Source organism: Westerdykella ornata, assembly GCF_010094085.1.
Source record: "Westerdykella ornata strain CBS 379.55 unplaced genomic scaffold EI97scaffold_26, whole genome shotgun sequence".
NCBI classification, from domain to species: Eukaryota; Fungi; Ascomycota; class Dothideomycetes; order Pleosporales; family Sporormiaceae; genus Westerdykella; species Westerdykella ornata.
In genome coordinates this window covers 92,204-119,319 of record NW_022986876.1, presented here as the reverse complement: position 1 = coordinate 119,319, position 27,116 = coordinate 92,204, and the positions used below count along the sequence as shown (strand labels likewise).

Below are 27,116 nucleotides of genomic sequence, written 5' to 3'. Positions count from 1 at the left end.
GCTCTCTCCTTGCTTAAACAATGAAGTGGCAAACGTTCTTCCTTCCGATGGGCATTGCCCACGCCGCAATCCGCTTCGGCTGCTCCCAAGTCTCCATCCAACGCCTCGATCCCGTCGTGCAGCCTGGCATCATTCCTTCCGCTCACGTCCATCAAATCGTCGGCGGCAATGCATTCAACGCCACCATGACGGGTGACATTGGCGAGCAGGCGTCATGCACCACTTGCGCATACACCGAGGATTTCTCCAATTACTGGACAGCAGTCATGTACTTCAGACACCAGAATGGCAGTTATAAGAGGGTAAAGCAGTATCCTAATGCTCAGTTGGGAACTCTGGGGAGGAACGATAGTACAATCAACGGCGGAATGACGATTTATTATACGCAGAAAGACTTTTACAATAATGGTCTCAACGAGACGAGGATCACTGCGTTCCCGCCCGTAAGTAGCACGAACAAGCTTCCTACGATCGTGTTCCCAGACCTATAGGTAGTTTAACGCGAACAATATGCTAACAAATTCCTCTCAGGGATTCCGCATGACCGTCGGCAACCCAGCAACCGACAATCTCGAAACCGCACAAAAGCACAAGGGGCTCCGCTACACCTGCCTTCAAACCGTCCTAACTCGCGGCTTCGAGACACCAGACTTTCCATCCGAGCCGTGCCCTTACGGTATCATGGCTATTTACCATTTTCCAAGCTGTTGGGATGGAAAAAACCTCGATTCTCCCGACCACCAATCCCACATGTACGACACCACGCTTGGCGCATTCCGGGAAGCTGGACCTTGCCCTCCCAGCCATCCCGTGCGTGTACCCCAGCTTGCCTACGAGACTATGTGGAATACAACCGAATTTAATGATATGTGGCCCAAAGACGGTAGCCAGCCGTTCGTATGGAGCTTTGGCGGAACGAGAGGATATGGGACGCATGCGGACTATGCATTTGGGTGGAAGGGGGATAGTCTGCAGCGGGTTATGGACGATAATTGCTTCTTCCATGACTGTGGTAGCCCAGGGGTGCAGGGCATTCTGAAGACGCAGACTGTGGAGGAGATGAATGCTTGCGCGGTGAAGAATACGGTGGAGGAGGATACGGAGGGGTGGTTGGATGCGTTACCTGGTGCAGGTGAGGCACCGCCGATGGTGCACAGAAGGGCTGTGGGCTTTCAGGCTTGAATTTAAGTCGATTTTCGACAACGATTTGGTTAAGCAGATGGCTAGGGGTTGAGAAGGAAGTTCCGCCACTACGGCTCAGGGGAGTTAGGTGCAAATCATTGGGTCCACAGTACATTGAAATAGAAACTGGTACCGCTATTAAGGTGTATCAAACCCCTCTTGCACCCGGCTTGAATATACGATACTCTTCTGGCTGTTTAGTGCTATTACTACTGAACTGTTTCTACCCCCAATCCCGTCATCACGACTCAACCTCGCCCTCCTGACTTAAAAATGGATATAATGTTCAAACCTATCCCGACCCACCATCGTCCTCCCAAAATCCAGGCTCACGCTCCAATCATACTCTTCCACCGTAACATTCCCATCTGCCACCTTCGTAACCCACGCCACATGTCCCGCAGGACCGGCAAGTCACAGCCACACAACTCGCCCTGGGGATCCCATTCACCATGACGCCCGCGCGTCGCGCAGCATTGACCCAGTTATTCGGATTGCCGAAACGCTGCCCTCTGTAGACGATCCTGAACTGCTCGGCGAGCCGGTCGTTTTTGTGCCAGGCGACGAAGGATTCACTTTCCCACTTGTTGAAGTTCCAGCTGTCGCGGCCGCTGCCGCCAGGGCAGGAGGATTTGTATGGGTAGTCGTTGGCGCGAGAGACGAAGACGACGTTGGGTTGAATGTCCTCTGTGGCGGGGACAGTAGAATCGGTGAGGAGAGCGTAGCTCGAGAGGGCTAGGAGGGTAAAGATGGCTAGGAACTTCATAGGGATGGCTTGAGTGGCTAGTGGACTAGTGGGTTGAGAGGATTCGAGCGATTTCAATGCCCAGAGTGGTGGTTTATGAGTGGCTCGCTGGACAGTGGCCTACGGTGCTCGATGGTAAGGTACCTTAGGATAGGGCAATCTTTTGAAGAGTCCTTCCCTTGCATTTATACTCGATTTTGTAGGCACCTTCTACCCGTTGTTGGCACAGGAAGGAACATTAGCATCTAGTATTCCCTCTTGATGAATTAGAGCTAATTGCGAACATTCGAATCTACTAGACAAACGCTGGGGGTGATAATTCGCTAAGTAGGAAAACCTAAATTCTCAGGATAAGCTTTAGATGTGCGTAAACGCTAGGCGTAGGCAAACGCGAGATGTCAATAGCAGATAGGACATTAATGTCCAATCAACCGATCAGACGCTGGCTGCAGAGAACTCGTAGGGTTTAAAAGTTTGTTAGAGGGAAGATTCGCTATAGGAGGATGCCCCAATGAAGCTAATCCTAGAAATAGGACCGGCCAGTCATTCGGTAAGCATATCCTAACTCAGAACCTCTGAGGCATCAATTGGGATGGATTATGCCTGAACATGCTCGGAAGTCCCTTTCGGCGCAGGTCTGATCGCAGTTCAGTTTCAAATCCGGAGAGAACTTTGTGTGAGGGCAGATTGCACTCTGTCATCTACCAGTAATAGCGAAGCGTTTTCCTCCTACACAGTCTTTAGAGCAGCGTTGCCAACGGTCAGCTCCCCCGTAACTGGAGTCTCGAAATTTCCACCTACGGTGGAGGATCGCTCTAGTTCCTGCCTGTACTACATACAAGATTGGCATCTACGGCCGTAGCGGCAACGGTTTAAATCGAAGAGTTGAAGCTACTGTACTTCGATTTAAACCGTTGCCGCTACTGTACAGCGTAACTACGGGAGAGCTGTCGGCTACCGTAGTAGAACCATCCCTGTTTTGACAAGAGGCCAGCTCCTTCCTGTAAATGTATCTACTAGGTAGGGTAATTAAGCTTACTGCTGACGGCCTTCTAGAGGATTCCTTAGATATCTAACAAAGTTCGGCTGGGGCACGGTTAGTAGCACCTACTACTGCAAGCCGCCAGCTGCAACACTACAAAACTAGCTAATCAGCAGTTACGGCATCTACGGGAGCTTTCCTACACCTACGGACTGTATTACCTACAGCAGGGCCTAACATCAGCTCTTAACTGCTGAGCTAAGTCGTAACCCGTAATAGATACGGCCCGTAGTACTGACTGTTGAGAACGCTGCTTTACAGATGGAAATGGTCCGGCCAAAAACACCTGCTCAAACTCAGCAATCAAAGCTACGGGCACATCCCGGTTCAATTCCTCCTTCTCCCAACCAAAGAAGCCGATCCAACCGTCAATCGCCGCTGCCCTCCGCGAGATGCTGCTACGCCATAAATTCTCGGCGTTCTTCCATGCTGAAATGGAGTCAGAGCCATCAACGGAGCAACGATAAGTCGGCAAACAGCTGGTCTGCGCTAGGATACCGGAGGAGGGAATGCTCGGGTCCGGCACGCCATCTGTATTGACATCTTTGGAAATTGCTTCCATGGCGTTGAATTCTGGAATCATCCCCATTAAGGTGGGCTTCGGAACGTGGAATTGAAGAGACATTGGAAGAGAAATTGTGGGGTTGTCTGGTTTGAGCAATTCCGAGTAATCGCCATTGGGGATGGAAGGGTCCGCATGTTGATCATCTGAAGTACGGTATCAGTATCCATGCTTTGAAGGTTGATGGTTGCCGTCACTGATTGGCATGAAGAAATGAGATTATTTGGACTTACAGCAACTCCAGATTGACGATGGAGCCAACTTGGTGACGACTGAGATTCCAAACTCGCCAATTTCATCCTGAGGAACATCGGGGGACGTTATAGTCACCTTCAGGGAAGAACTGTCGATTCTTTCATCAATGTGCATCGGCTTGATGAAGAATGTGCAGTCGGCAGGGTCGAATTTGACCGGTGTCGCACCGTTGCAAGAGTACTCGGTAAAAGGAACTTTGCTATCTACTCGAAAAGAAAAGGTGCCGGCGCGAACCATCCAGTCTGCCCCGGCACTGAGCGGACCAGTTGTCAATTTCGATTGTGGCTTTACTTGGGCCGTAGGCTCTGATTCGACACTTGGAGCTGCCGGCGGTCCACCTTGGGCTGGTGTGTGCATCTGTGCCTTGGACGGAATGGACCCAGAGACAACGTTGAAAATGAAAGTGGTATTTGCGCCTGCAGTGGCAGGGACATCAGCAGGTAGCTTAGCCCCGTGAGCGGCTAAGCTGGCGTTAGTGCTTTTTTGCACCAGTAAATCCCAAAATTCATTCCAAATAAGGGCGCGAGGAGTAACAGGCGAGTGGCCAAAGGCAATGTCAAAGCCGAAGACCCAGAAGTCGACATGGGCAATACCACCGAAGGGCGGGCCCTCGATCTCGAGTGTAGCACCGATGTCGCAGCTTATATGGAGCGTAAAGAAGAAGAGGTCCATCGAGAACTCGATACCAACTGAGACGCCGATATCACCTTGGAAGTAAAATTTGTTGAAGTTGATCAGGAAATCGGCGTACGCGTCGAAGTGGGCGGATAGAGGACCAAGAATGAACACCGCGGAAAGACTGCCCCCACCCATTGCCGCCTTGGGCGTGATGGCAAAATAGGCTGCCCCAGTCATGCTGAGGTTAGAATCCAATTCCCTATTTAGCGGTTTAGTAATGTCATAAGCGCAGATTTTGAAACTCACCAGCTTATAGATATTCTCTCGCACGACGGGTAATGTTGAGGGGCATGGTAGGCTGGATGATACCTAAAATGAAGACAAATTGTTAGTATTCGTGTCAACTGTCTCGTAAACCTTGGGCTTTGCGATACTTACCCACCAACAGTATAAACCCAATCCCCGGCATAGAATGATTTGCCGAACCAATACCGCATTCCAAATTGACCGCCCAGATGACAGGCTGGGTCTAGAAGGAATGAATTTGGGGCAAGCTTCCCGTCAGCCATCATTGAACCAAGATCAAAGGTGACACAGGAAACAATCTGTATCTCGGCATAGACAAACGAGTCGTTTGCATCGCTTCCGTCTCCAGGCAAGGCCGCGATAGCATCAGCGAAGATGTGGAGACTAACGCTGGGTTGTAGATCCACAACTACAATAGCACTCACGGTTAACATCTCAAAGGCAACAATCGTCAAACCTAATGCAAACCAGAGAGAGTCATTCTTTGGCGACACCCATGGCGTCGGATCTGTTAAGGGGACTGGAGCACAGAAACCGGATAGGATTTCGAGGGGGTTGTTGTTGGCACTGGTGGATGGTATCAAGCTTTGTGACTGGATAAACGGGAAGATCGAGAGCTGCGGGAGATCGGGATTCCGTAACCTGGAATTGTAACCAAACCCCAGTTTGACACCAACGATTTCCATGAACCCCAAGTCAAGAATAGGGCCATCGAGCTCGCCGTACACAAAGATTGTCTTGAATTGTGCCGGTGTTCCCGTTGCAGGCTTTGGCGGTTGCTCGCTGGCCGGCCATACCATGCCGCTCACATCTTCGTCCATCTGGCCATACGTCCCAACTGCCATGAACGTGTAAGGCTCCATTGAAACATCGACACCCCCACTATAGATCTCATCTCTCTTGACGAAGAGACCAGCAATGGTCAGAGGCGGTTGATTAAAATCCGCCTGGAGCCCGTCGAGATACGGGGTCACAGTGATGTTCCTGAAATCAGCCAAAGTTGATTTCTCTCGGAAGGTGAATTCTAAGCGCAAGTTAAGCACGCCAAACTCAATCGGGCCGATCTGAAGACTGGCATCTAGATGGATGGAGAGTCGTTCCCCTGACACCTGTAGACCCATGTTCGCAATGGACAAGGGACCGAAGGTTCGATGCAAAGGACCCATGGTGGGTGTCGAAGACTCGTCCTCTGGCGCAGGCTCAGGCTCTGGAGCCGGATCACGGGTTGCCTTTCTCCTAGCCAAGGCCGTCGGACTCTTCGGCGCTGGGGCTCCAAAATTGTAATCCAAGATTGCCGTAGAGGATGAGCTGACAATAAAGTGGCAGCCAACGGAGAGGAGGACATCAGTGCCTTGTTGGGCAGAGACAGGAGCAATTGTATCCTTGTATGGGATCCACAGCGACTCTGGAAGGACGTCTTCAGTGTTGATGATTGCTAGGTCTGACCGCAGGATACCTTCGCCAGAATCGTCATGCACCCAAACGAAATTCATTTCATCAAATGGCTGCGGTAAGGAGTTCACCGTTGGAACCGGGCCATCCATGTCTGGGAATATTTTCGATGTATATGAGATTATTCGTTTCGGTGATGGCGCCGACGGCTGGTCTTTAACCTTGTCATAGCGGATTTGCAGAAATGTAAGGTTATGGCCATTGCTCAGGGTCAGATTGAGTACAAAGAGCACATAAGGATGGGGCAGCGTTGCCTTATGAGAGATTAGAACCTCGTCCAGGCCGGCTCGTGATCCCCGAGGCTGGAGGGGACCCGGCAGATCGCTCGGTGCTTTCACGTCGCCCAAAACGATGTTACAGAATTCTGGAATTAGATTGACAATTTCGGAGGGACAGAACTTGAGCAGCACATCCTTCAAGTAGGTAGTGCCATTGGAGCCACCTAGTGCGGCTCGGAACTCCCAACCGGAATTGTCATAAACGTAGGAGAGTCCGAATGTCAGCTCCGAGATCTGGATGATGCCCTCGAATGTGAAAGACTTTGCAACAGCGCTTTTCGTGCCGCTGGCCTCATAGTCGTAGGCCACGTTTAGGTATTGGACGTCCACCTCAGCCAACAATTCCACCAGGAAGTCCTTCGCGAGAGGATCCATAAAATCTCGAAGCCAGCTGAACTTGAGAGTTCGAAGCGTGCCAGAGAAGCTCCACGCCGAGGTATTCGCGGAGCTCTTCAATGCGGCGCTCTTCTCACTGTCGTAGTCGAATTGGCCAAGCAATCTGGCGCCTACATCACCATCTTTTTCCACATCATCTGGAATGATGTCCAAAGCCACGATAAGGGTCAGAGAGAGAGACGTGGTCTTATCAGCACGGCGAGTATATGTCGCCAATAGGTCAACAGTGTCAATGAGGATTGGTGGAACCGCCCCTGAAGTTTGATCCGACGAACCTATGGCGGCTACAAACTCCACCGACACATCTGGTTCCAGAGTGATTGATAAAGTGAGCTGTTTGACTTCAAGGTCAATGCCCTCAGGTGGGTGATCAATCTTTACTGAACCTCCGGGAATCAGATCCGTTATCTCGACACTCGCCACCTTCAAATTTGCATTCATACATTCACCGTACATGTATGATTCATACTCTGGGAGGCAGCGTAGGTCAATCAAGTCCGAGGTCCATTCCAAGTCGTCTATCAGAACCGGCGCAGGCGGGACCCACAGAGAGGCCGTGAAGGTTTCACTCGGCCAGGAGAATCTCAAATGGAATAATCGCTGCGCTTTTCCCATGGAAATGGGGAATTCAAACTCAACGGCCACTGAGAGAACGCGAGGTTGACTGTCATCATTGGAGACGACTACATTGACCTGGCGGAGAACGAGATCTTTCGAGTCTGCCCAATCAGGGAGGTGGGCAGTGATGTTGGGAAGACGAAGAGAACTGCTGCCCTGAACGTGAATTGCCTTCTCAAAGGCGCCGAGCATCGCATCCACAGAGCCGTTGGGGGCAGCCTGCTGGGTATTCACAAATATCAACTCGGCTGAGTGGAGGCCGAAGTTGAAGAAGAGTTCAAAGTCAAACGTCTCGAGCCGCAGGGGAAGTTGAATCATAATCGCAGCATTCAACTGCATCCCCATGAATGCCGATCCATCCATGAAGTCAGCACTATCGAGTCGTGGTCTGGCAATCTTGCGAGCAATAACCAAAGGGCTGCCTGTGAAGGCGATTATGCCACTCAGAAAATGGGTCTGCAGCCAGCTCTGAACTGGACCCTCGTCAATTTTGAACTGAAGACGGAGCGTCGTCAAGTATGAGTCTGCGGAGGAGAACCAAATGCAGTTTCGTGGTCCTTGGCCTTGTTGATCAGGCCCCTCATCCACAGTTAGTCCGATCGTACCCGCCAAGCCATACAACGGCAAGCTCCAGTCGGATCTCAAATCTGACGGCAATGCGGCAGATTTTCCCGATCGAAATTGTACAAGAGTAGCGACATCCGCAAGAGAAAGTGTTGGTGGGAAGTTGCTACCGGGCTGCAAACCAAGTACTACCATCCCAGCGTCTTGGACAGACCCGTCAGTGTACAAGGATGACTCCGGACGAAGTTGGTCAGCTGCGTATTGGGTTGAGAAGCATAACGAAAATGTGTCGGAAAGGGATGTCTGGGCGTCCATGACATAGGTAAAGCCGCTCAATTGCCACGGATTGGCATTCAACAGGGCTGAGAATGAGAATTGGCTCGCGGGAATGTTTTGAAATAAGCGCATCCAAAGGTACCATGGATCATGAGCAGCCAGCGACACGGAGACAGCATCTTGAGATGAGTGTTTGGGTTGCGGTTGACTTGCTTTTATACTGTCTGCCGCGAGCTCGACCGTGTTGTTGCTCAGCCACGAGACGAAAGTGTCAAGGTTGCTTTTCGCATCGGCGGGTGCCAACAAGACAAAGTTCGAGTCGCGCTGGACTGGGTCCAGAAACTGCACAAAGTCTTGCCAGACAGAAGAGGCGAAGCAAGAAGGCGTGACGCTCGGAGGGATATCCTTTGGAACGAATTCTGCCACTCGTGAGGGTTCTACCGGATTGAGGGAAGCTGCGATTTCTCCTGGCCTTCTCGACAAAGAAAAGCTGTCCCGTCTTCGTTTGACGGCGAGAGCTTTGGGATCAGCCGCCGCAGTTGCTGCAACGGGGGCCGTCGCACCACGCCGGATTTTGAGCATTTCCCGTGTGTTTCCTGCCGGCCCTACATCCGCCGTTGGGAAGTGCGTACGCGGTGGTAATGCTTTCCTCTCCTCCGTTATGTCGGTAGGGATGTAGTTCAGTCTTATCAACGTATCGGCGCCGTATAACCATGGGAGACACTCCAGATGGTGGTATTCGCCAGTTGCTGGGTCCTGTTCGAATTGGAGGAGCCACGAAAGGAGCTCATCGCCCTTCGCGACAAAAGTGCATGAGCCCGCTTTCTTCGATTGGATATGAGTACTACAGCTGAAGGCCGTGTGTGTGTTGTCAGTATCGGACCTAGTCGGCCACCAGCGTTCACAGGCTTCCATGACCTTTGATTTGATGGCTGCGTCAGACATTGCGGACATGAGGGTGTCCCATGGAGCCTTGTCAAAGTCAAGCCCATTTATACTGGCAAAGGTCGCATCATTGAAGGGCGGATATCCCGTTGCCGCCATGTCTCTAAGTTCCTGTCTCCACGTCTTAAAGGCTCCACCTGGCCCGTCGCCCCCATTGATGGCCTTGATGCTAAATCTGCTTACTAACACGAACCAGTACGGGTAGGTTGTTGACAGCACCCTGCCCTCTTTCCAGTTGAAGAGAGCTTGTAGATACATGAGCACCTCATACCCTATCCGGAGTGTCAGCCTCATCTCACTCGAATGTAAAGTTCTATAGTTGACTGACTTGGGTGCCCATACTCTGAACCGCAGGATGCGACCACCGTAGTTGCTGGATTTGAGGGTCATGTTAGTCTCCGTTCTAGAACATTTGGGGATAGATCAAGACTGGGAAGAACAACATGAGTTTACTATGCGGTGAAATGAAACCTCCCACTTCATCCAACTTCAGTTCTTAAGAGAACACCGACTGGCTCTCTCCTGTTACGTGAAAGACGAAGTGGGCGATACCAGATAATAGCATGTATAGCTCGTGTTCCTCTAGGATACATACGTCTTAGTTCTTTGAGCATTGCTGTTGGCGTAGACGTTGCTGCGCCATGATGACCCAGCTTCAGAGCCAAGATGCGTGGAGGCAGGGAGGGAGGTGTGGTAGATTTGTGGAACCAGCCCACAAGAAGTTTTTCACTCTCGAAGGCAACATCACCACCAAAGTAATGCAAAACCGTGCCGTTGGGAGCCAGAATAACGCAGATAATGGACGCCCGGTTCACTGGAGTGTTTTCTCCTCCCTCGATTACTATTGGCATGTCGGGAGTGCCCGGAGCTTCCAGAACATTGCCGTGGCCGATGACAATGGAGTCGGCACCAATGCAGAACAGTCCAGGTGCAGTGGTAGTGGCAGAGAGTAATTCAGCAGGTGCACCGATCTTGGTGAGGTCCGCCTTGACGCGAGGACTATTCGTGAATAGATCCCGGCCAATCATTCCAACTTTTGGATCACTTTTCTCATATCCGGTTTCCGTGCACAAGATGGCAACCTTGTGCACCCAGTCCCCATCAGCTTTGACTTTCCCCACACAGACATCTAAGAACTCTGCAGTCCCGTCGACTTTTTTTCTCCACGAACTAATATGCCCAGGTGGGCGGGGTTTACCCTTCTTGTCATTCGTATCACCCGCTTCCCAGTAAGGGGCGTAAAAGAAGGTCTGTGGTTCTGGTGGGGTCGCGGACATGTCGTACTTCATATACCTGCTCCTCAAATCTTTTGGACTTGTCGTGCTTCCAGCAGCCTTCCATTGATCTTGGAGATCAGACGACAGCAGCCTTTCAATGCCAGTGTAGTGATCGTCGTCCCAGTGTGTGACCACGATAGAGTCAAATTGAAGTTGGGGGTGCCCACCAAACGTGGTTGTGATGGTGTACCAAGTTGGAAGTTGGTCAATGGCCGAGACGAGGGCGGGAAATCCAATGCCACGGCCGCCATCTACAAGAACTGCTCTGTTTACAGTCCAAACATCGCCCGCGGCTGAGGATGTTGTCTCCACGAGCAGATGAATCGCGGAATCTCCAGCCCCGACATTGAGGTGGTAACTGTGTACATCGAATCTCGGCATTGTATCAGGACGGTCAAGGCTCACAGGGGCAGCAGTAAGCTAAAAGCGAAACGCTTATATCTTGGGAACCGACCGCTATAACTAGGATAATGGCTACGAGGGCAAGTTTGACAGCTACATGCGCTACGAATGAAAACGCACTGCGATGTGGTCTGGAATTGCATTAGCTGCAGGGTGGTGCGGCTGAACATGCGGAGAAGCACAGAAGCTGGCACCTCCCGTTGCGCTGACATCAACATGTCGTTAAGTCAGATCAGTCCACGTAATAAGACTAATGTCTGGCGAGTTAGAACGCCACAATGCCGCTTAGCTTGATAAGCCGATAGAGTCTTTTCAACCTCTTGCGAACCAATCCCTGGAGGGGAATGCTCTCCCAAGGAGATTCGGACGAGCCTCACATGAAACCCCTAGATTGCCTACCGGAGAGCACGGGTGCATCATGAGATTTACGCGAGAATCTGCAATCGTGATATATCCTACGCGTACACTGCAGAGCACCTAGTCACTGCCAGCTCTTAGCACGTTCGCAACGGCTTTGCGCATTCCTCAAGCTCTAACGTGTTCCACGGGCGAGCGCCACACACGGGCGAGCGCCACACACGGGCAATCGCCGCACCCCACCAACTTTGCCCACCTGTTCAAACGTGCAACCCAACCACCTTGTAGAATAATAGATAAATATTAATAGAGTAGATCAAGTAGTATCTTAAGTATCTTTTTTACATGTACGTGAGTTATGCCCAGGCTCTCTACACCTTGTGCAGCATGCCAGAGCCTGGCAGCTGAGACCTGAGCGCCCACCACCTTGACGCTGTTCACGAGCAATCTGCTCCTCAACCACTTGTTGAGCTAGTATATCCTCTCCTGCTCCCTTTGTTAAGACTCCATGCTTCTGGATCCGCTTCTTCTTACACTGCCTCCACTTTACAGCTACCTCATTAGCTCTCTCAAAGCTAGCAAATTCGATCACACATCAGCTCAGCTGAGAGCATCATCACTTCAGCCCCCTTCTTGAGCTGATTAATCACTTCAATAATTGAGGCTGGTGATGAGCTCTTATGCTGCCAAATACGATCATGTATTAGCGTTGATTGAGCTTCAAGCTCACGTATGTTGCTTGGTATTCGAGCCTCCCAGAGCATCTCTACTAGAGCAGCTGGAGGAGTAGGTATATGGAGCTACATATCTAGCTTTGACTGAACAATATCTGGCTGGAGAGGAACTAGGTCTATGCCTCGAAAGGCTGAGCAGATGTTGGCTGATGTAAACGATTGATCAAAGGCTACCTTGAAGACTGGCAGAAACTCAAGCTTCGTGATATGGTTGATGTGGTTGTGGATCATAGTCTCAATCTTACAGCTGTACATATGCTTCAATGGTAAGAAGCAGCCAATGTCAAGAGGCTGGAGCAGATGTGACAAGTAAGCTAGCATGCAGAGTATATAGATATTGTTCTCTTTGCAGAATTCTTGAAACTCAAGGGAGTGGTAGCTCTCATGGCTATTAAGGATAAGTAGATGATGAGCACCTAAAACATGAGTCTTAGTATAAGTGTTGAAGTGCTTTAGCCACTCAATTTCTAGCTCGTTGTTTGTCCAGCTATTATCACTAACTGCGATCACCCAGTCATATGGGATATCAGCTTTCTCATACCAGGCAGAGAGATGGTGTTGGCCAGCAAAGATGATGAACGGTAGGATGGCCCAGCCAGCTGCATTGATTCCTTGGATTACTGTCACCCACTCGTGATTTCCTGGCTGAACAGCCTTCGGCTGACCTCTTCTCTCTGACCCAGTTACAACAAGCTGAGTCATGATCTTGCCTATTATAAAGCCAGCCTCATCAAAGTTGTAGATGTCCTCATCGTAGATGCCGTACTTGGCCTTCGTCTGTTCTACAAGCTCAAACCAGCTCTTGATTAACACAGGATCCTTGCATAGAGCTCTCTGCCTATCGTACGCCCGATTGAAATGTGTCGTGAGGCTGTCTGTACGCCTGACAAAAGTAGATGGCCAGTTAACTCCTACGCATCCTCCACCACGCGCAGCTAGCAACTTATCGGCCATATCATGTACAGCAGCTAGGCTAGGTGCAAAACCACGTTGATCTAGATCCAATATGTGACTGACAATCACCTCCTCTTCTAACTGGGTAAGCTTCTTCGAATTAGGCTGGCAATTGCGTCAGGCAGGGACACCAGCGCATCGGCGGCGGATTGTTCGTTCGGACACGTTATAGATAGTAGCAGCACGGCGATTGCTCTGGATATGGTTGTTTTCAATAGAGGTGATAGCAAGCTGAACATCTGCTTCATTTGAAGCTGATTGAGTAGTGCTGCGTTGAGCCATTGTACGTTGAGATGAGAGAGGTGGGCAAAGTTGGTGGGGTGCGGCGCTCGCCCGTGTGCGGCGCTCGCCCGTGGAACACGTTAAGTGGCAAAGGTAGGATGAAAGCATCAGCAAGTGACCACGACAAACATTCAACACTTGATTGTGGAATTCAAGTTGCTGAAGTTAAAGCTTGGAGTGCCAATGCCGAATTACAGGACGAACATCGGAGGTAAGCAGTGAGCAAGTTTTCACTTGACTCTGCCATTTGAAGTCAACACTAAAAGTTACTTATGAGGGACGCTCGTCAAGATAGCCACAAGAAGGAGCACTTGCAATATCCATCACTACAAGTCCAAAAAGCAAAGAACTTCTCATGTCTTAATCTTCGCGTCCTCCTTCTCAAGCGGGCCCCTCAATTGCATATACCCCTCCACAGCCGTATACGGCACCTTCTCGAACTTCGCCAGCTCATCGCCATTCGTATTCAGAGCCAAGGGATTATGAACAAGCAGTCCATCTTGAAGATGTGGTTGCAACCACATCCAATCCCCCACCGCAACTGCGGGAACCGGCAAGGCAAAATCTGGGACCAATTTCTCGCCGGCCGCGACGGGACTGTCGGAACTGACAATATAGTCCTTGTTGAAGGGTGGCACGTCTTTGGGCACTAAGAGAGGCCCAGCTTGGAAGAAGTATGTCATGGACCGCAGTGCCTTTTCAAGTCTCCAGTGTGGAAACGTGAGTTGTTTGACTGGGAGGATACTAGAGTAGCCATGGACTGTGTTGAATGGATCTATGATTGCGCCGAAGACTTGGAGTTCTTTGTTGTAGGAGTCCGTCACAGCTGGACCCGAGCCGCTTGTAGGAGCCGGGATGTAGAAAGGTGAGAGCGTGGGGAAGGGTACTGTAGATGCGGCGGGCGGAGGCGGGCGCGGGAACACGGAAGGTTGGGTTGCCTTGTCGTAGTACATGATCGTACTGTAGTCCACAGCATTGTTCGAGATGGCATTGAAATAACACACGAGCCCATCGAATTTGCGATCCTGGTCCCCGAGCTTTAAAGGGAAGGAATACGTTTGCGGCACAGGCGAGCGGGATGTATTGGGCGGCAACAGGAATGGAGGAGGTTGCGAGGCTGTACCACTTGCTTGGTTGTAAAGAGGTGCTGTGGCAAGCTCGAGCGACCAGCCCATGTTTACGATGGCGAACGGCCTCCCGATCAGAGCTTGGAGATAACCCGAGTACTCGTTCGGGGTGCTTTGCAAGTCTGCGGCAGCGGACGAGAGAAGCGTGAAGATATGAGCCATGTATTCCGGCTTCTCCAACTGTGCAATGAACTTGTCGAGTGCAGTATCGTCTGGTGGATTCTTCGGCCGTTCAAATGGCTGCCATTTCGCGCCGATGCCCTCTCCAACAGGCCAAGGACCGCCGTTGCGAAGCTCTCGGTAGAATGTACCGTCGGGCTGGAAAATTTGCAGTCCAAAATCTGGAAAATTCACGACTATCCACCCAACGGCCTGCTGCTCCCATTCCTCGGCAACGCGCCATTTGCTCGAGGTATTGGGATCCATGTCTTCAACGACAATGTGGGCGTTGATGCGAGCATCTTGATTGATGTAAGGGGGGATTTGGACAAAACTACACTTTCCATCAGGGTCTGGTTCAACGGTATTGAAGGTGCCGTCTGCTCTGAGCTGCGGCTTGTAGTTATCGCTCAGACAGGGATACAACCGATTCTTCTCCGTGGTCCCGTCAGTCCGCCGTGGGCTGGGCGTTATTGCGCAGACAGTTTGCCCAAACCTGTCGATCAGGTTGAACTTTGTGAACTTGAACTGCCCATGCGTTGCGGGTTTGAATGGACAAGTGCTTGGGTCTACACTGACGAGATTACCGTATGGCGTTGTTCCCGTCTTCTGGCCCATCAATGCCAAACTGTCGATGGTAAAAGCGGTGTGGCTGACGACGCCCGCTTCCATCGGCACAGGCAGTTTCCCCGGGGATCGTAGAAGAGGCTTGACATGGCCTCCTGCAAGTTGCGTCCTCAGGTGATTTGTGAAGCCAGTCAAGGTTGCCGACAGCACGGGGAGCTGTCTGAGGTTGTCTACAATTGTGGCGACCTGGCCAGGATCCAGGGGATTCTGGTCGGGGGGTGTTTGCGCGAGTATTTGCTTGACGCTCTGCTCCAAGGAGAGAGACGCCTGCGGGAGGATGAGCGTACGACCCGAAAGCGCACGCACGCTCAATTTCTTGTTACGCAAGTCCGTACTAACAACATACTGGAGTTTCTTCACTCCTGTGACCGTGCCTGGGGTACATGTGGACGCCACATCTTCCAGAGCCCAGCTATCATATTCAACGTGAGAATACTCACCTTCCCACTCTAGGAATAGAGGGAAGAATGGCTGGGTATCCATCCACCTATCGAGTCCATCGATCCTACTCATTGTACCATCGTCATGAAAACTAGGGAAGGTTGCGCCGCTTGGACTTAGATCGAGGGGAACGGGCTTGCCATCTGGGTCAAGCTGGGGACGCAGTGTACGAAATTCGAGTAGGAGCCGGACAATGTTGTCCCAAAGGTCTGAAGGGAAAACAAATCCTCCCCTTCCGAGCGCGGTTATGTACGCATCCAAGCTCTTCCAGTCGGGTTGGGAGTCCGTGGAAGGGGGTACTGGTCCAATAACAGTTGCGCTCGTCGCAATACGAGAAGCCAAACGTACAGCCAGATTATCCGCGTAATTTGTCGGCCATGGGGATGATACTCCAGCCAGGAGGACGGTGGGGTCTTTCAATCCGAGGAAGGGCTGTTCCGTTGCATGTACTACTGTCGACGAGTCGCTCAAGGAATGCACTGAATCCTTGATCTCCTGGAAAGCCTTGCCGATCTGAGAGCCTGGAAGGGTATCGTCCCCTAGATCAAGCAGGCGCCCAATAATCTTCTTAGCGAGGGTGTCGTCAACTTTAGTCCCGGCAGGGAGCGTGACAGCTTTCCACCATTCCGCGAATAGCTCCCATTGGAGAAGTGACTTCTCACGACGCATGATGTTTAGGGCCCGTTGTTGTTTATTGACATTATCCAGCTCATCGAGGGGGCTTTTAGTGCCGGAAGATGTCGCAACGCGCGAAAAGGAACCACTTTGTTCGCCAGAGAGAGTCCACCAACGGCCGCCCGTCGAGCTGGAGAAGTTCCGTGTGCTCAGCAAGTCCGCTGCTTCCTGCTGCACATCTACGCCGTCATTCTGTTTGATCAGTAGATTCTGAAGCGCTAGGAGCGCAACCTCCAACTCTGTGGGTTTTGCGATGGTACGTAGATATGCGACCAGAGCATCCATGGCAGTGTTTCCCACGGCAAGTGGTTGCGAATTGTTGAAGGACTTGGCGAACTTATTTCCAGGCCATGTGGACGGTGTACCATTGTCGATCCAGTTCACGTTGTACATTGCACCATGGTAGATACCGCGGGTGGGGGACGACTGTTGCACCCAAGTATGCTCAAAGGAATTTCCTTGGTCACTCGCATATAGACTCATAAATGATCTCTGCAGCAGCTTCGAGTGAGGTACGTTAGAAACGCTGAATGGGTCTTGAGATGCATCAGAATGCCATCCTATAACAGAATAGCTCGCAGTTGCTTCAGCAAAGTAGTCGATGGAATTGGTCTCGTCAATGTACTGGAAATTGTCGATCAAGGAGAAAACGCCGGAGTTGAAAGGCTGGTAGTCGGCAAATAGCGGGTTCGAGCTTGCTAGGACTGACAGATTCGCGCGGGGAACAGTTCTGTCCTCGCCCGGCCATTCAGGCGCATCAAAGACTTGACCGACGAATACCTGAGCTTGCGCCTTGATGCTATCACTTGTTGTGTCGGCGCCGTGTAGGAAGGGGACGGACTCAACCTCGATGTCGGCATTCTTGGGGAATTCATCTAAAGTCCGGATGCGATCACTCTCAACCACCCACGACCGGAATTGCGGAATGGGTTGGGCTGGCTGCTTTGATGTTGGGTTGAGAACGACAGCGTCTGGGTCAATCCTCCTGGTGACCAGCCATCGGTTTGGGATGGGTAAGAAGTCGGGAGTCGCTGGAGTGGCAGTCTCCTCGGAGAGCCCCTTTTCATTCCGAAATTGAGAACGGGAATCGCCACTCTCGGTCGCTGCCGCACCCCCACGGTACATTCTGGGGATTTCCCAGTGCAGGTAGACACCGCATCTGGAACGACGTAGTTCTCCGGTATCCAGATGGGTGATTCGACTGTTTGTGGTGCTCGGCTTTGCGCTGGTGGGGTCGACGTGTTCCTGGACGTCGTTCTGGATGACAGCAGGATCTATCCTCAAGCCCGTGAAGTTGGGCTGGGTGATGGGGGCCAGTCGCACATCTCCTTCGTCAATGATAGACTGGTTGAGCACAAAGGCCTGTAGACGGAGTGGCACAGCAACTTGTTGCTCCGACATTTTTGCTCTGGTCCCGTCAGTCTGTGCCTTGATCTGAATCGATGGATACCTAACCTTATGATGGGGATTATGGGTGATTTGGAGACGGGTATGCGGATCTGAGCATCATGGCAGCGCCACCATGCAGCCCCATCTCACTGGACATTGTTTGGCTGTCTTCTCACATGCATAGATCGATAATCGAGCTTGTCGGTGGAGGTGGAGTTGGCATGTGAAAGAGCATTCAGCTGGTCTCAGAGGGATCTATGGCGTCAAGGGTGCGTGTAGTGTGCGGGGGGCGGGGTACGCCACATCTATACCCGCGCATGTGCCTGCTGATATCATGATTTTGTCGGAAAATTCCCTTGAGCTTTCCGTGGAGCTGCTCTACCGGGTAACCGGGCACCCGGGCGACGGAAAAGGAGTGACGCCTTACACCAGGGTGTGCAAGCAACGCCTTGGATCCCCTAGTTGGAAAGAGGCTTTCCATTGTACAACCTTTGTTTCTACTCTACCGTCTAACATCAAGGCACTTGCGGGCTGCCTGTACTTAGGTGAGCAGACTTTTGAAGGCTCTTTCTGTCAACCATTTGACGAGCAAGACCGTTTTTGGTGCAGCTAATTAGCAAACTTCCCAATCCCATTATGAGACGACGACAGAAACACCAGCGGTCCTTCCAAAGACCGCGTAGTCCGCCAGCAAAACTAAGTAGAAATGGTCTTTCCATTCTAACAGATCCCGGGGACGTACGTTTGTTCTCGGCATATACTCCAACCCTCAAGGGAGGAACGTACAACATTGGTGTGACGCAGGACATCACCCTCCCAGGTCAAGCAGCGCCCATTTCCATCCAGAATAAAGACTCGGAGGGCAAAGCAATCACCCAGACTTTCGAAGTTCAGGCACCAAGGTGGTCTTTGGAGGCAAAAGACATCCATTCGACGTACCCACCCCAGGGCCACGCCGATGATCCTCGAATTCTTCCGCACGTCGTCCTTAATGATCCCCACCTGCCCTGGGAGAGGTCCGTTGGAGAGGAGGACGATGGGTTTAATCAAGTTCCCTGGCTTGCTGTGCTTGTCTTCGAGCCGGATGAGTTGCAAGTCGGCCAGGAAGTCTTGCAGGGCAGGAAGCTTAAAGTGTCACCAACTCGTATGTAACTTTATTAATGTTTCCTTGCCCTTTTCGACCTTTCAACACTTCTTCTTAGCTTGGAGGCCATTTCGACGATGGCGACACTCGCCTGGTTGCTATCATGATGGAGTCTTGCAAAGTCAATGATCCGTGAGAGGAATCTTATTCTAACACTTTCAGGCGCAATCTCCGTGACGATTCAAGACATTCTCGACACGAAGAATGCTTCTGTTCCTATCGACAGCATCGACAGCACCGACATATCCCTTGATAAGGCAACTTCAACCAACGCGATATTTTTGAAATCCTCCCTTTTTTGGCCACTGTGGGATCTCGAACCCAGCGGTCCTCCGCAAATCAATCTGCAGAGGTACAAATACCTCGCCCATGTACGAGAGGTAAACAGCAGTGGCGGGGCAATTACCAACTTGGGGGATGAAAACGGCCTCTACAGCATCGTGGTCTCCCACCGAACAGGCCCGCTGTCCAACGCCGTTCCAAAGACAGTCATTGCCCATCTGGTCTCCCTCGATGGTCTCAAAGAGAACATTCATCCCACAAATATCAAGGACTATGTGGGACTCATATCACTTTTTAGCTGGCAGTACCAATGCCTTCCCCCATCATCCGTCGACTTTCCAAGCCAAATGGAGTCCATGGGACTTCAAGCGGCCATGTTACGCCCAACAGGCTTCGACACGGTGCACGACAATCCATGGTTGAGTGCCCGGCTTGCCAACGGGTACAGCATGGTGCGACATCGCCTAGCCAACGGCGAAACTACTGTTGCCTTCATGAGGGGGCCATTATCCCCAGTACCGGTGCCATACCCCATCCTACCTAGTAGAGCAGCAGGCAGCGGACAGGATGCCGGAGCTTGGCCGAGCGAGTCCTTCTACTCTACAGACTACCAAATACTGGACTCCGATCTGGGCATCGCCGACATTTCTTATGCAACCGCGTGGCAGTTGGGTCGGGCCATGGCGATGGCTGACCGCTCGTTTTCGCAGGCACTGGTGAACTTCCGGAATGAAGCCCACTCGATGGCACTGGCGGGCGCGAAAGCAGAGTACTTGGGCTCGAAGGGCTCTTACAAGAGTCGAATGGATGTCCTCAATGGATTGCACGACTTGATCGCCGCATTGAGCGACGTCTCCAATTTAGACCATCTTTCCACGAAAAAGAGGTCTATGAGAACAACCGCTGCACACGTGGACTTATCCTTGGACAACCCCGAGCTTCAAGTACTTTATGAACAACATCTTGTCATGGCCGTGCAAAAGTTGACGGGAGTACCGCTCTCATCCAACGATCCCGGAGAGTTGAAATTTGAGACATCCTCAAATTGGCCGGTGCTGATAGAGTGGCTTTTGGACCGCATGAAGCTGCTCAATCTCCCCGCAATCTACCTGGTAAACATGCCTGAAAATCTGCCAAAGGAAAGCATCCGCTTCTTCCATCTTGATCAGAACTGGGTTGCAGCTCAGATTGACGGGGCGCTTTCTGTTGGCAATGTCTTGAGCCGCCCAGACGCAGAGGGACCGCAAACCACCCTGCTGGATAAAGTACGTCAAGAAATCAAGGCGCATTTTGCCCTCTACATTAAGGCTGCCCCGAATGTGGCAGCGCTATGTCCAAATGGCGGTTTTTTCATGCGTTCAACTGTGGTCAAGTCATTTCCCGACCTCATAATCACATCCGCCAATGCAAATACGCAGGTACTGTCCACTTGGAGTCTCGCAGAAGACGTCCTGGTCACTTGGATGCGCAGATCAGATTCACCCAACGTTAAGCCTTCTAAAACAGCGATTATTATATCGCAACCGCCACATCAGCAGAGATTTGCCCTCGGCTCCAGCCTTAAGAAGGATGCTTTAATCTTTCCATACAATAAGGTATATACCATACCAAAAGACGCGCCTGAAGGGGTGTGGGGAGCTACAGGAGTAGTAGATAATTTTGCTCCCCCTCACAATCCTAAAGGAAGCAATGGAACTCAGCTTCCGATTTACGATTGGGATTCTCGCACCATCCAGGTTCAAAATTTGGCAGATACGGTGTTGAAGGTCTTGCAGGCGAAAATGACCGTAGGCTTCGACCTCACCACCACCCTCACGTCTGCGGTCATGGCCTTGCAGTTGAACGACCCTGTGTATCAACTTCGCTTCGAAGAACCTACATCGGGAGAATGGGGTCCTTCAGCTATGTACGGGAGCCACTTCAAGCCAATCCAGGCTGCGAGAGCTTCAACGGTAGAGGCTCCCAAGGCCTCTCTTGTAACAAAGCCCACGAAACCCGTAGCGGCTCCATCCCCAGTAGGTATCAGCAAAGGTGAGAATGGTAGTTCCCATCTCTTATCGAACACAAACTAATTCACAGGAAGGAGATACAAGTCTCTCGGTTTCCGACATCCGACCTCCCCATGTCCCCCCTTGCCCTCGTCTACCTCCATATATGGTCTCAGCCGGTCCAATTTCAGAAACAAGTCCACCCGGCTTTTCCAGCTGTCTCTCGCTCGACGTGTTTGCCAACCAGCCCTCACGAAATCCAGGAGGAATACCTACCAGCATATACTTTCTCGACATTGTCTTCTCCCTGAAACCCAAGAATGCAAAACCAGGCCTCAAAGTTCGATCCATCTCCATTAGCTTCCCTGTTGGGAGCCCTAGCGGGAACCCTGGGTCCGTCCCAATACTGACTCAGAAGTATGACGGCCCCGGTCCAATAATGCTGGGCAACAGTCGGTTCAACGCCGTGCTCAGTCCTACAGTCAGTCCCGGGTCGAGGCAGACGTCGCTCGTTATAACATTGTCACCAAGGACAATGTCGGATACTGTTCTCTTTGACAGCAACCCTGATTTCTCATGTTTGTTGCGGCAGGTTGCCGTGGATACTACTACGACCGGAAGTGTTGCTTTCACATTGACAGAACAGTATATTCTACCGTCTGGGTCGAATGCTACGGCTCAGAGTTCGTTGAGTGTTGCGAAAGTGGCGTCCTAAATAGGAGAAAATTACTAGGCTTATGCTTGATTAATATTCTGCATTTGATGGATTAATTCTTCTAGCTTGCGCGTGTTATATACATATACCAGTAGTTTGCTGATGTCAACATTCCTAGAGACAAAAGTCCTATATTTTGCAAAAGCTGAACGTGGGCTGAAGAATGTCAAACACGTGCTCAAAATGTTGCCCACCAGGGGTAACGTTTTGGGGTGCTGACTGCGGGTATATAAAGACATACGATGTAAATGCAAAGAGATATGCGTGGTCAAATCGAGTTGTAAAACGTAAATCGGGCTAGAACCCATCTATGAGCGCCACTAAAGATTCGAGGGTCCAATTGTAAAGATGAACTGCAGAGCTGAACTGCAGCTTTAACCGATGATTAGGTACGGCGGGATTAGCCACCTCACAGTGATGTCAATTGCCTTCATCACCCCGCCCTTGAAGTATTGCCCATAACAACGTTACTCTGAAGTGCCACCTTCTGCTCCACGGTATCATAAATTGGTAACCACTGTTATCTGTCCCCACTCCTCAAGACTGACACCATGGTCAAACTCAGGGTTAAATCATCAGTTCAAAAGACTCCACGACTTACAACCCCAATCCCCGCAATATCATCATCAAAATTGATGTCAACGTACACAGCACAGTATGATCTTGCGGGAAATCTTTCTATCTTCCACCTATATCAGGGAGAGTCGACCTGGGGTGTATTCCGATACTACCAAACAGGACCCTGCATGCAATGGGTCAAACAAGACACCGGAGTCCAAATTCCGACCAGTCTTCCAAGGTTCTCGATAAACGATACGGGCTTCATTTCCTCCACCGTGGCCGAGGATGGAACTATTTATGTGGCAGTCGCTGGGGACTATCTCTACGACGGGATGCTGCGGTCCATGGCCGTGAATATTCAATGCGGTACTTTCCCGCCAAACAATGTTGGGCCGCCAACCTGGGTAGGAGGCCTACAATTTTATCCAGCCTCCCAAGATTACGCGGGGTGTACCATGTCATCCATCGCCCTCTCGATGGTACCCCTGGGACCTGATGCACAACAGCCCCAGGTCTGTGCCGCAATCACCAAGGTTGTCAGAACCAGTGATGTTGACACAGGCGCGCCAGCTCCGTGCATCTTTGTCTGGAACCCCATTTCCAATACCACATTCGAAGCGTTCGGTGGCAAGGAGGAGGGAGACTTCACCCCCTTCCCCCCGGGGCCTGTGGCCCGCCAAGTGGTCGATGCGTTCTATGGCAAATACCAAGACCCTCTGCGGGATCCGACATGCGCTCCTGTCTGGGGCTGGCACAGCCATATTGACCCTCCACAGCCGTCCCCTTCCGGTAGGACATTAAGTCGCGATGCTGATGCTACCCAGGCATTCATACCGCGGCTGGGGGAGGCCGGTCCAAGTACACACCTCGCTGTGAAGATGAAAGTTGTTTATCTGGACGACAAGTTGAGGCCCAAACAAGGACTTTCGCCGCTCCTGTTTGCCATTTCAAAGGACCCAAGAGTCGGAGACCCCGCGGCTGGCAAAGTTGTGTTCCTGCCGAATACACAGTACGACAGTCAGTCGCCACCCGAGACGTTCACTGTTCTGTTTAACCACAACCTCTCTTCGCTCAGTCTTGATAGCGGGGCGTTCAAAGCGACCTGGATTGACGCGGTAGTTGAGGATTTGTCGGATCATCCAAATGGGGGCGTTCAGGGTACCAACTGGAGGGTGCATGTATTCGCTTTATTCACTAACGCCGACGGTCGCTGTAAACTCATGCACACATGGAGCTTTCAGGCCGAAGGAGGAGGCGGTAGCGGCGTGGTGGAAATCAGTCCCGGGGTTTTTGAGTACGTCTCGAATTCACAAACTCCAAGCAGAGCACTGATCGAATTTGACAGCATACCAGAAGCAAATTGGAGTTTGCCCGTGGTCATTACAACCGACTTGCTGAATGTTCCTTGCTCCCTCTCCATGTTCGGCAACCTGTGCACGTTGACTGTCTTGAATGGTGATAGTTGCTTCACAACCTGGTCTCAAGTATGCATACTTCACTGTCCTGTTCGGTCTCCATCTACTCACTCTTTACAGCTTTGGGATTCACCTACAACCCGGGGGGTATGGACGATGAAGACCGTGGCTGTGCCGAATATGGCCCCAACTGCATCGGGACAAGCGATGACTGATACCGGAACCGAGAGTTGCTTCTATCTTGAGCTAGCAGCAATGGATGAATCACCTGACGGCCTGCACCATAGCCCAAAACCGTACACCATAGCGACATTAGGTTCCGACTCTCAGATGAATTTCACTGCGAATGGCAGAAATGTGCAGTTAGGTCCGGGGTTGGAACCCGTCGTTCTAACGTTCAATGCTGCAGGTCTGCTGGGAATAGAAATGCCGATAGCGATAGCTGGATCAAAAGCACAAGCACTCTTTTCTTACCCGTTGATGTTCCCACCCACATTCTGGTGAGTCTCAGGCATATCATTTTCACAATGAGTATGCACCTCAAGGGCCTTATTGACGCTGTTGTAGGATCGGAGTGGACGGAATGGATGGCATCCAAATCGATTTGCTCTTAACCCCGTCAAGCCTATTTGACACGCTGATATCGCCGAAGTTTGGCGTTGACAGTCTCCGGCATGTCCAAAAGAGCCAACCACCAAGCGGAATCCCAGGTTTGAATCCGGATTATTTCAACGATGAAGGGTCAACATCGAGCATGATCTTAGGCCTCCAGCAGATGATATCGATTCTACTCCGGCCAAGAAATCCACAACCCTTGGAGCAGGAGTATCTCACGCGGAAGACCCAGTTCTCCCCAAATGCCGCCGTCCGATTGAAATCTGACCCTTGCAAGATAGAGCCAGCCACCATGAACCCAGTAGCTTTCGAGATGAACTTTGTCTTGAACTACTACAGGACCCAAAAGAACCCCGCCAAGGCAATACTCAAGGCGACCTACTCCACTACCTTCGCGCCAATCATTGTGCATTCGGCCGTGGAGCCAGCATCCCCAGTGTCCGTTCTCTGCTGCGCAGACATGATTCAGAATATTGCCTCCGAATCGCAAGGCTACATTAGATCGATTGCGGTGGATTGCAGAGGTCCGTCCATGCTTGTTCGGGTAGTGTGGGCGCGGTACAGTCCGCTCGGCGCATCTGACAGCGGTATCGGTTGGGTATCCGAAGTCAAGACGGCGCATGATTTCGGCTTACTTTTCTCTTTCTTGTTATCGTACGCCGGTCTCTACGGGGATACGATTGCCACATGGTTGAACGGCGCCACTTGGATTGCTGAAGACCGGCCGGCTTTGCTCTCTGTGCTGAACTCGGTGCAGCCGCTCCTCAACCGGGCAGAGGTCATGCTGAGTGTATGTCCTTCTCTATATTTAGGCTACGGGATCCGTGCTAACCACAACATAGGATTTCAGCAAAAACGTCCTGCCTCCTCTCGATGCCAGCTTCTTCAAGAGCCTATACGGGCCTAATGGGGACGGAATAACAAAGGTCTTCAACGATCCGCAGACCCCATACGGATCGTATAGTCCCCACACCGATAATATGACACTCAAACCAGACGGCGAATTAGGTGGGCTACCAGCATGTGAGATATCGAATCGACTTGTGCCTAGTTTCAGTTGGGTGTATAATCAAGTAAGCGGACCAAGCTGTAACCCTGGATTATGAATTTAACGAGGCTAGTTGTTTGAAATTGACGAGGAAATTGTACCGACAGTGGCGGGTAGAACTGCTGGCCCAACGATCGCAAAGGTGCAAGACCTGCTTTTGGACATCCACAACGACCTCGACGCCTTTTCCAATGCCAACCTCTTTGATAGCCTCTGCACGTTGTGGAATACTTTTACAACCAATTCGGCCTTCGATAACACGCCGTGCACATCGATCTTCCCTCCGACAACGCCAGTATTCTTGAACGCCGTCGATTATGCGCAAACACTTTCCAAGACCGTCACGAGCTTGGCTTCCGTCCTAGCAGATGATGAGAAGACTACCCTTCTCGGTCAACCCCTTCAATCCCCAAGGCACATTCTGCTCTATCAAGCCTTGACGACCGAGGTGGGGAAGCCGGCCCCTGTTCCCACTCTTTCCGACTTTCTAGCTCTCATCTTGACGATCCCGATATATGCCATAGGCAACCTTCTGCCAGAAGACCACCCACCAGCCGACTGGGCCTTTAAAGATGTTGGTCTACTTAGTCTTGCTGCTACATACTACGGTCTCAATGGGTTAATGCTCCCCTCGTTCGGGAGCGCAGACGTATCGCGGTAAGTACGGCGAGTTTCCCACCTTTCATCGTGTAGTGCTCACGTTACCAACTCTGATTTAGGTCTTTTCTCTTCCTGGCATTCACTGGATTGTCAGTCACATATTTGGAAGAGGGCCCCCCAGAGCACCCTTCAGGCGATCCGGATCCAATCATACTACCGTACATGGTACCATGTCTGGAAGCTCAATTCACCGTGTCGTATCTGCAAGGCTGGCTTATGACTTCATCCGAACCGCTGCCCATCACTCAGGCCGACATGAGGTTTATGCTCACGTATCTGAACGGACTGGCCTCCTATGCGCTGTACGCGTCCACCATATACAGTATCCTGAAATTAGGGAATACGGTATGTAAACTCCCAAATAGGTCTTCCTTGTCGTCGGTCTAACTCAGCAATTTGAAGGTCGACGAGGCGCCCGAGGCGGAACGACTAGTCCATGGCTACACTCTCTGGTCGGGCCTCGCCGGGATAGGGAATATGCTTCAGATGCCCGGTATGATCAATCCGTCTAGATCAGCCTCAGGCAAGGCTGCTCCACTTCGCGTCTCACTTTCAGCCAATATTGGTGAAGTTGCTTTTTGGGCGCGGTATGTCGGAGCTGCCTGCGCGTTTCGGGCCAGGAAAGCAAGAGAGGTTGATGCGCAGCATCCCCATTCGAAACCGCGGGCGGAAACAACTAGTGCATCGTGGGGAAACGTTAACCCCTCACGTGTAAGTCATCTGACAAGGGGGTTATCCCTTATGGCGCTTGGCAGGAGTCCGGATGAGTAGTTGATGTACGACCAATGGGTCATCTGCCCCTTCATGTCATCTAATTTCAACTGCTGGGCTTGGAGCTTGCTAGAAACTAATGCTATCTGCTGTTCAACGGCATTAGTTACTACAGCAATTACGACTAATGCTATTATCGTGCTAATGCTGTCAGATTCCAACTTCTATCTACCTAGATTCCTTGCTAGCTCCTTGTTAGAAAGAAGCGCAAAGAGATAATCACTGACAAGCGAAACGAAACTGACAATCGACCA

At 51.3% G+C, this 27,116-nt stretch overlaps 6 protein-coding genes across 6 annotated transcripts; 3 read left to right on the top strand and 3 right to left on the bottom strand.

Annotated features, from left to right (window-relative positions):
• Positions 1 to 47: 47 nt before the first annotated feature.
• EI97DRAFT_383413 (uncharacterized protein) lies at positions 48 to 1,182 on the top strand (the record flags this gene model as incomplete). Its single annotated transcript, XM_033795909.1, has 2 exons — positions 48 to 443; positions 532 to 1,182. The coding sequence occupies 2 exons, from the start codon at positions 48 to 50 to the stop codon at positions 1,180 to 1,182; spliced, it is 1,047 nt and encodes a 348-aa protein (XP_033651068.1).
• Positions 1,183 to 1,522: 340 nt separating this feature from the next.
• Positions 1,523 to 1,981, bottom strand: EI97DRAFT_480484 (uncharacterized protein; the record flags this gene model as incomplete). Its single annotated transcript, XM_033802025.1, has 1 exon — positions 1,523 to 1,981. Exon 1 carries the CDS (start codon positions 1,946 to 1,948, stop codon positions 1,523 to 1,525), a length of 426 nt encoding a protein of 141 aa, XP_033651067.1. The 5' UTR covers positions 1,949 to 1,981.
• A 1,089-nt stretch (positions 1,982 to 3,070) lies between these two features.
• Positions 3,071 to 11,086, bottom strand: EI97DRAFT_435947 (uncharacterized protein). Its single transcript, XM_033798981.1, has 6 exons — positions 9,835 to 11,086; positions 9,568 to 9,612; positions 4,843 to 9,511; positions 4,711 to 4,773; positions 3,765 to 4,663; positions 3,071 to 3,677 (listed from the first exon to the last, which is right to left on the bottom strand). Exons 1-6 carry the CDS (start codon positions 10,895 to 10,897, stop codon positions 3,127 to 3,129), a joined length of 7,290 nt encoding a protein of 2,429 aa, XP_033651066.1. The 5' UTR covers positions 10,898 to 11,086; the 3' UTR covers positions 3,071 to 3,126.
• A 2,365-nt stretch (positions 11,087 to 13,451) lies between these two features.
• EI97DRAFT_404009 (uncharacterized protein) lies at positions 13,452 to 17,925 on the bottom strand. Its single transcript, XM_033796523.1, has 2 exons — positions 17,730 to 17,925; positions 13,452 to 17,682 (listed from the first exon to the last, which is right to left on the bottom strand). The coding sequence occupies exon 2, from the start codon at positions 17,673 to 17,675 to the stop codon at positions 13,599 to 13,601; it is 4,077 nt and encodes a 1,358-aa protein (XP_033651065.1). The 5' UTR covers positions 17,676 to 17,682; positions 17,730 to 17,925; the 3' UTR covers positions 13,452 to 13,598.
• Positions 17,926 to 18,299: 374 nt separating this feature from the next.
• EI97DRAFT_503392 (uncharacterized protein) lies at positions 18,300 to 21,964 on the top strand (the record flags this gene model as incomplete). Its single annotated transcript, XM_033802781.1, has 4 exons — positions 18,300 to 18,401; positions 18,438 to 18,807; positions 18,970 to 21,120; positions 21,173 to 21,964. 4 exons carry the CDS (start codon positions 18,300 to 18,302, stop codon positions 21,790 to 21,792), a joined length of 3,243 nt encoding a protein of 1,080 aa, XP_033651064.1. The 3' UTR covers positions 21,793 to 21,964.
• A 264-nt stretch (positions 21,965 to 22,228) lies between these two features.
• On the top strand, positions 22,229 to 26,985 carry EI97DRAFT_152552 (uncharacterized protein). Its single transcript, XM_033793274.1, has 8 exons — positions 22,229 to 23,647; positions 23,699 to 23,837; positions 23,889 to 24,268; positions 24,336 to 25,173; positions 25,226 to 25,456; positions 25,505 to 26,088; positions 26,151 to 26,436; positions 26,494 to 26,985. Exons 1-8 carry the CDS (start codon positions 22,344 to 22,346, stop codon positions 26,860 to 26,862), a joined length of 4,131 nt encoding a protein of 1,376 aa, XP_033651063.1. The 5' UTR covers positions 22,229 to 22,343; the 3' UTR covers positions 26,863 to 26,985.
• Positions 26,986 to 27,116: the final 131 nt, after the last annotated feature.

What these genes read in the sequence shown, in the direction of transcription:
- EI97DRAFT_435947 (XM_033798981.1), bottom strand. Translation starts at nt 10,897, where the DNA reads ATGCCGAGATTCGATGTACACAGTTACCACCTCAATGTCGGGGCTGGA. An exon ending in GAGAGAATATCTATAAGCTG is followed by an intron (nt 4,664 to 4,710) that starts GTGAGTTTCAAA and finishes ACCGCTAAATAG; the next exon opens with GGAATTGGATTCTAACCTCA. An exon ending in ATCGTCAATCTGGAGTTGCT is followed by an intron (nt 3,678 to 3,764) that starts GTAAGTCCAAAT and finishes ACCGTACTTCAG; the next exon opens with ATGATCAACATGCGGACCCT.
- EI97DRAFT_404009 (XM_033796523.1), bottom strand. Translation starts at nt 17,675, where the DNA reads ATGTCGGAGCAACAAGTTGCTGTGCCACTCCGTCTACAGGCCTTTGTG.
- EI97DRAFT_152552 (XM_033793274.1), top strand. Translation starts at nt 22,344, where the DNA reads ATGGTCAAACTCAGGGTTAAATCATCAGTTCAAAAGACTCCACGACTT. An exon ending in GCTTCACAACCTGGTCTCAA is followed by an intron (nt 23,838 to 23,888) that starts GTATGCATACTT and finishes CACTCTTTACAG; the next exon opens with CTTTGGGATTCACCTACAAC. An exon ending in ATGTTCCCACCCACATTCTG is followed by an intron (nt 24,269 to 24,335) that starts GTGAGTCTCAGG and finishes ACGCTGTTGTAG; the next exon opens with GATCGGAGTGGACGGAATGG.